At 54.9% G+C, this 11,053-nt stretch overlaps 2 protein-coding genes across 4 annotated transcripts in view; both read right to left on the bottom strand.

The window, feature by feature from the left end:
• The window catches only part of CACNA1S (calcium voltage-gated channel subunit alpha1 S), a 51,737-nt gene extending 45,158 nt beyond the window's left edge, over nt 1-6,579 (bottom strand). The window contains exons 1-2 of one of the 3 annotated variants that reach the window (XM_074850512.1): nt 6,131-6,579; nt 4,054-4,370 (exon numbers count right to left, since the gene is read on the bottom strand). In XM_074850512.1, coding sequence (XP_074706613.1) covers nt 4,054-4,214 — 161 coding nt within the window. In that variant the 5' untranslated portion in view covers nt 4,215-4,370; nt 6,131-6,579. The remainder of the gene's footprint in view (nt 1-4,053; nt 4,371-6,130) is intronic. The other 2 variants (XM_074850511.1, XM_074850513.1) reach the window with 2 other exon arrangements.
• A 2,794-nt stretch (nt 6,580-9,373) lies between these two features.
• LYZ (lysozyme) lies at nt 9,374-10,803 on the bottom strand. Its single transcript, XM_074850424.1, has 4 exons — nt 10,650-10,803; nt 10,150-10,308; nt 9,835-9,910; nt 9,374-9,434 (listed from the first exon to the last, which is right to left on the bottom strand). Exons 1-4 carry the CDS (start codon nt 10,801-10,803, stop codon nt 9,374-9,376), a joined length of 450 nt encoding a protein of 149 aa, XP_074706525.1.
• Between the last annotated feature and the right edge of the window lie 250 nt (nt 10,804-11,053).

Raw genomic sequence — 11,053 nt, 5'->3', positions numbered from 1 at the left:
CAGGCCCTTGCTGCAGCTCTGAAGTGCTCGTGCCTGGCCAGCACACCACGCAGCTATGCTCATACCTAAAAGCAAAGGGGTCTTTTCCACTCATCTAGTGGCCTTGTGACACCAGAAGACAGCTGGATACAGCATGATGCAAAAACCTCCAAGAAACATTTTTGGTCACAATGCTGATCTCAAAGTTTCCTGGCCAATAATGTTTCTTGACGAGTACATCTCATTGGCCCCTGATCCACTTGCCTTGCCTGTACCCCTGGAAGCCACTGAAACTAAAAGCAGATGGAGGGAATTAAAATGTTGCTCCAGCTGCCCACTGGGCCAGACCCACCTACAGTGTAAATCAACAAATAGTGACATAAATCATCACACTCCCCTCCAGCCACTCTCCATTGCCCTACCAGCCAACACCCACACTCATGGCCACCCCCATGAACTGTTTGGAGATCTCCCATCCCCACCTCCACATGTAGCTAACAATCTGCCATCACAGGCAAACTGGAAAATCTCATCCAGCAGGTACAGAGGTTCCAGTACAAGCCAGGACTTCCCAGCATCCCCATCTCACTTGGTGTAGACCATGCAAAGGAGAACAGCTCCCAGGAACACGCTCTGTGGGAACACCTGTGGAATCGCTGGAGAACAACGAACGTGTTATGAGCGATCCAGACCGAGTGGCCTCACTGTAACAAGAGGCTGCAGCTGTGTTCAAGGACATAAGCAAGGCTGAGATAGACTGAGAAACTACATTCCTGGCCAAAAGAGAAGTTGGACTGTTGAAAATAGGAGGCCTACCTAGTGGGAGAGCAGTGCGTGGACACCACACTGGGACCAATCAGAGAGGGCAAAAGGGCCCATGAACAAGTCGCTTTAGCCTATTGGCAATAAGATAGCGGTGCGTGAAGCTTGTGATAGTGTATAAACTGCTGTGTATCCTGTAATAAAGTGGCATCAACTTGATCACATTGGTCGTCTAAGTTGTGTCCAGGACTTCCGCGTCAGCGAACACCTACAGCTCAGCCATGCAGACTGATGTCACTGCAGAGCCCAGCACAGGCCTCAAAACTCAGTACTCCAGCAGAGAGACCCTGCAGCCATCCTGATGCTTCCTTACACCAGGGTTAATCAACTAATTAGCTCTGCTTTCCAGATAATTATGCTGAGGCCTGCCTTGGGCTGCCGTGGCCAATACCACTGTCCAATCCAGTGTGACAGGGCAAGGGGCACCTAGGGTGCTGAGCTGGCTGAGTGCTGTCAGTCATGTCCTATGCTCGTCACAGGTTATTTTGCCTTTTCTGGATCCTTCTATCCATCAACTTGATGACACTTTAAAACCTAAAGTCAGCTGGAAAAGCTGTTTCCCTTCTGTGTTCCGGTAATGGGGCAGAGCCCAGGGGTTAGAGGCTTCCCAACAGGGTGAGATGAGCAGCCCTCCTCGAAGGGTGACCTATCTTGTAACTGGAGCTGGAATCAGCTTGCTGCTTGCAATCTGGCACTGTTATTAGGTAGAAATGCAGTGGCACAGGTTGAACCAAAAAAAGAGGCATGTAGTCTCACTGGGCACAGTGTCTCTGCCTCTCACCACGTAGCCGGAACCTCAGCATCACTCTCATCTCCCTGCCCTGCAAGGTCGCTTCTTTCTCTCCAGCAGCCTCCTGCCACACAGCACCCAAGGGTCCCAACATCTGCCTTGCAACAGGAATTAAGCCCTTAGTGCCTTACAGTTCTGTGGTTCCCCAGGGTCCCCAGACACCACACCCATCTGCCTTGAAGTCCTCCTGACTGCAAAACAACCTGGAACACCAGGGTGAAACCACAAAGCTAGACGTGTCCCAGCAACCATCAACATGCTGGGCTAGCTGTCAAGCACACAAGATCCAGCAATCTGCAGTGCACCCAGATTCCCTTGTGCTAACAAACATGGGTTTTGAGATGTGAGCAAATTTCAGCATAAAAACTCCTCTGCCTCAAGCCAGCCTGACTTTCACCCACCCTAGGCTGAGTGCAGGGATCCTCCCCACTCTCCAGCTGCACAGAAAAGACCCTGTCCCACGCCTGTGGCTCAGCTTTGTGCTCTGACAGCAGAAGCTGTACAGCAGAGACGGGCCCAAGGAACAGCAGTGTGTGCTGCCATACTGAACCCAGATGGCAGGTATCCCCACAGAAAATGGTCACAGCTAATCTGCCCTTGGCAGCCTGCCTGGCCCTGAAGACCATAACAACCCACAGGATCTGGAATGACCCTGTCAGGCCTTGCAAACACTGATCCCTGAACAAGGGCAGCCAGGTGCACTGGGTATAAATACAGCCAGGAGCAAGAGAGGTGCTGGGGAAACCCGATGCCCTGGATCATTTGTCCTGCACAGGTCGGAACCACCTGCAACCTTCCTGGTGGGAAACCCACCTCCCCCCTCCACACACCCTGTCCAGGGCACCAGTGTGGGAAAAGACCCCCGCTGTGCTACACACTCTCTCTGGCATTCGTTGGCCCAGGAGGAGGAATGTGTTTGAGCATGTTGGAAGATGTAAGTCCTATTTCCAGCTTTTCCCCTGCCACTAGGGTGTATGCACAAGTTTCTTCCATACTCAGTGCCTATTTAAGACACAGACACAGTTCCCTTCCATGTGCCTGTAGAACAACTCAGGCCACAGGCCAGAGAAGCAGAAATGGAGCGTTCCCCAATTTTAGCTCTGCTCCCTCTCCTCAAAGGACAGCGAGCTCCTTCGTAGGAAAGCAACAAGGGCTCAAAATCCATGGCCAGCACAGCATCACCAGAGCTGTGAGCACGCCTGGACTGCCTGCAAACAGGCACACTGGGCTTTGAACAAGTTGGCATCTCTGGCAGTGCAGGGGATGGCTTTGGTGTCCCCACATGTACAACACCACAGCCAGTCTAAGGCCATCAAGCCACCTCCAAGAGGAGCAGAGTCTTCCCGGGGCTGGGGTGATCCTGCCAAGGTCAGGAACATGCGGATAGCTTCAACTGAAATGAGAAAAGTTGGGGTGGAAGAACTGGATTTACTGGAAACATCCCCAAATTCCATCATTCTTGCTTGAGCCCAAATGTTTTACTGAAGCCAGAGTGAAATGTTTCATCTCCCATCCTCTTCTGTTCTATAAAATACAGGTGAACAAAGCAAATCTAATGGCCTAAAATAGTTCCTGGATGGGTGGCAGGAACATGACATTTTGGTATTTCTGAGCTACAACGCCCCAATGAAAAGATAACAAATCAAAGAGCCAAAACTCATCCTTAAATTAAGCCAGAGGCACAGAGAGATACTGTCCCTCTGAACATTATCACTCACAAATCTTTCACCTGTGACAGCAGTGCCAAGGAGGGATGGGAAAGGGGGGCTGAGAGGACAACGGTGTCAGCAAGGATTTGGGGGATGCTGGCCAGCCCCCCCAGCAGGGCAGGGAGCAGCTGCAGGGTGAGGCAAGCAGTGACACTCACAGAGAGCTATCCCAAGCAGCTCGCCACAGTCTCACTACCCACCTCCAAACCTCTCCCCTGGGCCAGCCTTTTGTCCCCAGCTCCATCCTCAGCTCCTGCTGCCCCACCCTGGCCCTCCTCCTCTGCCTGGCCCCATCCCCACCCCAGGATGGGCACTGTGCCCCCTCCTCACACATCAAACCCTCTCCCCTCCCAGCAGGCTGTCCCCTCTTTCTCCCCAGCACAGCTCCAGCCAGCACAGAACATGTTCCCTCCCACAAGTCCCTTGCCACCCAGGCTGTCCCTGCCTGTCCCTGCACCACCCTACCAAAGGTCCCCATGGCCTGACCCACTTCCCAGCCCCAGCTCCCCCCACAAGCCTATTCATGACCCCAGTCTGCACAGCCATTGCCTTTGCCAACGCATCCTACCAGGGCTCCCCAAGTGCCTTGTTGCCTTTTACAGACCCGATGAGACAACCAGCACAGGCTTAAAGCGGGCTGACAGCTCTCCTGCTGGCAGCCCACGGGGTGCTGCTCCCCAGCCCCCCTCCCCAGCCCCCCTGCTCGCAGTCACACACACGGGTGCTCCCAAGCCCACGCAGTCAGAAGGATACTTCCACTCCACGATGCTGATGCATGCCTTCCGCAGCGGGTTTTGCAGAGTTAAGCAGAACAGAGCCCTGGCTGGCCGGGGTGCTACTGGTGGCACTGGCTTCTTGGACTTCTCCTTCTGTTGCCTCTTCTTCATGTCATCCTGGGGAGAAGGCGGCTCCATGGTGTTTCTCCCCTAGCTGTTTCTGCTCCTCCTGTCCCACCGTTGAGTCCCCCTTCCCCGGGTCCCAGCCAGCTGGAGCTCCTCTGGATCTCCCTTCTTGCGGAGTCTGTCTCCTCCGTGCACCGGGGGACGTGGTGGGGGAGTGGGGACTGAAGCCTGCACTCGCACGTACAAACACACAAAGCATGAGTTTAAATTTAGATCCCGGCCTGGCTCCCGGGTGCTGTCACAGCTTCTGAGGCAGCAAAAGGGCCCCTGCAGCTGTTGCTTCTTTCCCAGCGCATTGGGAGGCAGGGGAGTGCTTCGCATGCCACTGACCCGGGCTGGGGGTGGGAAGACGGGCACATGGAAAGAAAAGAGCCTTTGTCCCAGGTCAGCTCCTTCCCCAGCTCCCCCAGCCTCCCTTGCCCAGACTGGGCTGCCTCAGGCAACACTTGCAGCCCCATTTGCTGAATTTTTCGGGTGAGATGGAGAATTCGACTCTGGCCAGTTCCCAAAGGTTACCCCACAAACTGATCAGTCCCCTCCCTCTGCAGGATTTCACCTTCATTTGGTGCAAACTGTTCAGTTGAGCCCTGGGCCCTGTGATCCTGGGGCTGTAGGGCCTCTGGGACTGGGTCCATCTCACTGACAGGGACTTTGACTTCAAGCTCAGAGCTCCAGGGAATCATGGTGAGTCCAAAAAGTGCTCTGGCTTGCTTTTCTGGAAGGGCAGAAGAAACTCTTGGCTGGCACTGCTCGCTCAAACAACCCCTGGCTCAGCCTCACCTCCCCAGTCCTGCTTGCAGGGTCTGGAGGATGCCTGGGGATGCAGGAATCCAACAAGACTAGGCTGGATTGTGTCCTGGCAAGTCCAGCCGGGCTTGGGAAAGCCCAAGTTGACAAATGATATGAACAGTTATGGTAACTCCTGAGCTGAAAGGCAGGCAGAGAGAGGGGCTGGTTATCAGCACCTCGTCACAGGAGGGGAAACTGAGGCACCAGGAAGAGTTGCTCTTGGGGTTTTCCTGGGGTTTCCTGGACTGAGTCAGTAAAATAACTGCAGTGATGTTGTTACTTACAGTTACAGCCCATGGCAATGGTATCCCTGTCCTACAGGGATGTTACAGTCTAATGTGACTGACCAGCTGTGCCCCAGTCAGCCCCATGCACCCCAGGGAGCTGCTGCCCACTGTTCCACACTGCCTTGCTCCAAGCCTTCTCTCCTCTGCTGCGCAGGGTCACTCCACCGTAGAGGGAAGTGGCTTTGCAGCTGTGCAGCAGGCTGTGCCCAGGGCCAGGAGGGCCACAGTGCCGAGGGAACTCATCACCCCCTGCGCACAGCAGGGAGACAGCCCGGGGGGGCAACTCTTGCAGCTGCTTCAGCCGGTTTTGCTGCACTTTGGAGGAGGGACCCCTCAACTGCAAAGGGGCTAAATGAGTAACCTGCCCCCTCCTACACCACCCCATCGCATTCTGTGCAAATCAAGAATGAAACCGTTCCTGCTGAGGGCTCCAGCCCTGTCTTCATATGAGGCAGGTCCACGCACGTTCCCATTTCTCATTTAGACCTCATTCCTCCTCCACAACCCCAGTGAAAGCCAGGAGCTGTTATTTCTGCTGCTGCCTGTGCAGGAGAACCTGTCCCAGGGACAGCAAAGGACGTGGGGCCCATCTAGTGGTGAGCCTGAGGAGAGACACCTGCCTTTGACTCACCCTGGAGAGGTCTCAGAGGAAGAGGGCAGGCTGAGCAAGCCAGGGCAGAGGCCCCTGGAGAGGACACCCAAGGCCTCTGCGGTCTCCTCTACATCCCTTCGCTCACACCCCCTGCGCGCTGCTGCTGGCAGCCACTCGCCACCTCGCTGTGCACGGGGCCGTGCTGGCAACCACCAGCCCGCTCGGCTTTAAGGGAATACGCTCTGCTCAGCGCTTCCTACCTGCCCGGCGGGGAGAGGCTCCCTCCTCCTGAAACCTCTTCACGCCCATCCTCGTCTTCCTCACGCACCTCGCGGGCCTTCACGTTCATCTCCCGCCGTCACTGCACAAAGCCCCGGGCTCCGCCGGGCCCCGGAGGCAGGCGGGGAGCGGGTGGCGAGGCCGTGCCCCCCCGGAGGGGCTCCTCCAGCCGCTGCGAAGCGCGGGGTGTTCCCGCCGCCCGCGCTCCAGCCCCGGCGGCGCCAGCAAACGTCTCCCGGCGGGCCCGGGTGTGTCCGCGCACCCCCACAGCTCCCCCCGGCCCCGGGCCCGGCCCTCGGGGCTGCCCAGACGGCGGCAGCCGGCCCGGCCCGGCCCGGCCCGCGCCCCCCGCGCCCCGTCCCGCACCGGGCACCAGCCAAAGGCCGCGACTGCCCGCGAGGCCCATCGGCCGGGGCTGGAGCCCTCCCGCGCCCGCGGTGCCCGGGGCGGGGCGAGGCAGCCGGACCGGAACTGCCCCGGCCCGGACTCTGCCCCGGCCGCACCGCGGGGCCGGGCCGGGCCGGACCGAGCTCAGTCCCGCTTCCGGATCTCGGCCGGCCGCGGCCCCGCTCCCGCCCCCGGCTCGGGCCCCGCTCCCGCCTCCGACTCAGCCCCGGCCCCGCCTCCGCCCCAGTCCCGCTCCCGCCCCCAGCTCCGTCCCGCTCCCGACTCAGCCCCGGCCCCGGCCCCGCTCCCGCCCCCGGCTCCGCCCCGCTCCCGGCTCTGTCCCTCTCCCGCTCCCCTTCCGGCTCCCACCCCCGGCCCTGTCCTCGCTCCCGGCCCCGGGCGGACCCGTCCCTGAAGCCCCCCCGCCTCGCCCCGGGAGCGGGAGCAGCGCTCCGGGCCACCTTCGGGATGGGGGTGAGCGGCCCCGCCGGGGCCGCAGGTGGCTGCTGGAGGGACCGGGGGAGCTCGCGAGGTGGCGGGGGGGCGCTGAGACCCCGTGTGCGGGTGGGGGGCTCTGAGCATCGGGGGGCTGCGGCCTCGGGCCGGTGTGTCCCGGTGCCAGCGACTGGGGAGACCGGGTGGGGTCCAGGGGCAGCTGCCGCACCGGCGGAGGGAGCTGCGTGGCCTCGGTCCGCGTGCATCTCCATACGTGTGTGTGTGTGTGTGTGTGTGTGTGTGTGTGTGTCTGTGTCTGTGTGTGTGTCTGTGTCTGGGTGTGTCTGTGTGTGGTGTGTCTGTGTGTGTGTCTGTGTGTGTGTGTCTGTGTGTGTGTGTCTGTGTTTCCCACTTAAGGACTAAGGCACCTTCATTCTGATCAGCCAGAGACAGGAACAGGATGGGGCCGTTTGTGCTGTTTCTGAGTGTGGAGTGTGTGTGTCTGTGTGTGGCCAGTCACAGAATCCCAGAATCATTCAGGTTGAAAAGCCCCTCGGGATCATCGAGTCCAACCCTCAGCCCGACTCTACACAGTTCTCCCCTACCCCACATCCCCCCACAGCTCATCCAAACGGCCCTTAAACACACCCAGGGATGGGGACTCCACCCCCTCCCTGGGCAGCCTATTCCACTCTCTGACCACTCTTTCTGGGAAACATTTGTTCCTCATGTCCAGTCTGAACCTCCCCTGTTGCAGTTTAAAGCCGTTCCCTCTTGTTCTGTCACTAATTCCCTGGGAGAAGAGACCAGCACCAACCTCTCCACAACGTCCTTTCAGGGAGCTGTAGAGAGTGACGAGGTCTCCCCTCACCTTCTCCTCCTCACACTGAACAGCCGTACATACATGTGTATATATGTGCGTATGCATACACATGTACCTGCGCGTTGGCCTCTGTGTGTATGTGTATGTGTGCGTATACTGGGAGCCCCATTACTGGTTGGACCCGGGCTTATGGAGCTGTGGCAGGATTCAGCAGCTCCTAGCAAGGAGACGTTTCATTTGCAGAGAGTTGCCTTCCACAGCCCCTGATCTTTTCTTGTAGAGCACATCCCTTGGAGATGCACACATGGTCTTAATTTTTAGGTAGACACAAAGCATCCCTTTACCGGGGTTGAACCCACAAGCCAAAACCCAGAAGGTTTGTTCAGATCCCTGAATAGATGGAAAGTACCTGCAGTGAAGACAATGACAAGTTTTTTTGAGATTTTGCAAAAAACTCTTGCAAGCCAGCATGTAAGATAGCTCTGCCTTGAGTTACTTAATGAGAGAATGAAGTCTCCTGGGTCATGGGGGGAGAAAGAACCACTGTCTGCCCTGTAGCTGGGAAGAGGGTCTTCTGACTAGGCTACTTTGAGCATATTTTCTTTCTCAGATTCAGCCATTAAACAAATATGCCTTTCATAGTTAGTTTATACATTCACGTAAGACAAGAGTTAGCATCCCTTTATTGCATGAACATAAAAGCAGGCACTGCTCACCAAGCAGCAAAACAAAGCCTATGAAGAAGCAAACACGGTTTCAGTGCCGTGACCTTCCATTTGTGCACTGTTTCTGGATTCAGCCTTTGTTTGGAAAAAGGGCTCATGTCCTAAATGGCAAAAATTTCTCTTTCCTAATTGGCTTCCCAACCCATTATTTCATCACAGAGATGCTGCCTACATCTTTCCTAGACTGTGTTTGATCTGATACTTCAAAGAATTATAAGAAAAGTCATATTCAGCCTGGCCAGATGTCCATACATTTCAGTGCTCTATCTCTCCCACCAGCCAGGAGCAGATGCTCGGATAAATTTAAGGAGCAAGCATAGTTATGTGTCTCTGTCAGCCAGCTGTACTACCCACCTCAGTCAGGGACTGTGTCCTAGTTACAAGGCAACTGCAGTCATGCAGGTCTCACAACTATTACAACATTCATTCACATTCATATTTTCTACACTCAGGAAAGAACAAAAGAATGAAAGAAGGTAAGGGAGGGAGGGAAAGAGGATGGGAGAAGGGAGGGATGAATAAAAGAGAAAGAGACAGAGAAACCCTGAACGTTGGCAAGCCCTCTTAGTCAGGACAACAAAACCTTGATTATGCAAGTAAATGGCTGAAACTCCACCTGTAATGCACTTCTGCTAAGTTTTGTTTCTACTAAACCATCAACCTTTAAGTTCTTTACTTGCATTGCAGTAGCACGAAGTCCTCATAGTGTTAACAATACCCAGCACCCTTTCTACCTCAATAATACACTGTTTTTAATTCCCCACACCCACCCATTTTCCCAGCCTTTGCTTCATACAGCCCCACTCTTCACCACTGGCGATCCTGAGAGAACAGTCACTTCTTTGTGTGGTGATTTAGCAACCCTTGACGTAGGAACGCAGGTTTCTGCCCTTGCAATGGTTTCTCCAGCCGTACCTGGAAAATAGATACATGATGTAATTTGAGGAGTTAGATGATGTTTGAATTGGTTATAAAAACAAACTTGGTTAGTCTTTGAGAGTCTTGGCTGAAGAAAACTGGGCATGAAAGATATGAATCAATGAAAATTCTGATGAGTGCAGTCTAGGCAGCCAGGGGAAGGGGAAGAAAACAAAAGGGAGAACTCTGGGAGGGGAGGGAAATTTAGGGAGTTAGAGCAGATGCTATGAGCCAGGACTCCTCAGTTCTCCTTTCAGCTCTAGGAGGAGGACTGTGCTAAACTTTACCAAACACAGCTTCTCACCCATTGCCCCCACTACCACCACCAGTCAATAGCAGGATTTTCTTTTGTCTCTTCTGCCCCCTTTCCCCCAGTGCCCACTGCAGATATCCTTACCAGGGACTGAGGCCATGAGCCTCTCGAGCAATCTTCTTGGCACACCGAATAGAATCCTCAATATTATCTTGAAGTTCTGTAGAGAAGGGAGAAGAGGTCAGTATGGAGAAAAGAGGGGTAGAGGGAGAGCAGGGGTAGATGGGCAGACGGAAAGGTATTCATCAGGAAGGGCAGTGGGATAGTGAGGAGGTGGATGAATAGAAGGACCCAGGGAGAGAAGTGCTCAGATGAGCTGCTACACAGTTGTCATGGACATATGAGGGTGCTTTCATAGAGTGGATGAAGAAAGTCTCTTTGTTCTGTCCCGCCACTTACTTGAGCAACGGATATGGCAGGCATTCTTGGATCCACGAGTCTTCCCATCGTCACACCAGTACTGGCTGTTGATCTGAAAGATCCCATAGTCCCTGCTCGCACCATTGTTATGAAATGCTTCAGTGTTGTAACCGCTCTCATGTTGCACCAGGCAGACCCCTGCAGGAGGAAGAGCCCAAAGAAGGAACAGTAAGGTATGCTTAGGGTAAGTAAGAGGAAAGAGATGAAGGGCTCAAGGATGAATGAAGAGCTAGAGAAGTTATTAAACTGGTGATATTTTAAGTCTGAGAAATGGATGGATAAATGCTTAGAAGAATAAAGCTCTGGATGGGTGTTTGTTGTGTAAGCAATAGAAGGGGGCAAGGAAGGGGATGAGGAAGAGAGATGGTGAAATCAAAGGAATGGAGGGACAGAATAGTACTGCTGAAAGATTACAAAGAATCTGAGAGGGACAAGGGTGGTATAGGCAGAGAGATGCAATGGAAGCTCATTATACTCACAGTCAGCTACTGTTGTGCCCTCAAAGCCCTCAAAGCCATGCTTACGAAGGATCTTCACCAAGTCACATCGGCGGATGATTTTTCCTTGGGTGCCTGGCAGAGCCAGACCAAAGAAGACAAGAAGAAAGCCAAAAAAGAGCACTGACTTTCTCATAATGCAGTCCTCAGCAAGGAAGTGCCAAAGCAACTTGAGCTGTCTGTCTGTCAGGACTGCCTTCAATGCCAGCCTTTTATCCCTGCTCCCAGGAGGAGGCCCAAGTGGCTAGCCAAACATGCCATGGGTAGTGTGGGAGGCCTTTACGGTAACGAGCCAATGAGGAAATGGGCCAAAAGCCAAAGACAGTTCCTGGAGGATGCCAGCCCTGCAAGGGTGGGACATGTGCATGCCACAGACAATCCAGCAA

This window comes from Strix aluco, chromosome 25 (genome assembly GCF_031877795.1).
Source record: "Strix aluco isolate bStrAlu1 chromosome 25, bStrAlu1.hap1, whole genome shotgun sequence".
Lineage (NCBI taxonomy): Eukaryota > Metazoa > Chordata > Aves > Strigiformes > Strigidae > Strix > Strix aluco.
Note: the sequence above shows the minus strand (reverse complement) of the source record. Positions and strands in the feature narration are given on the sequence as shown.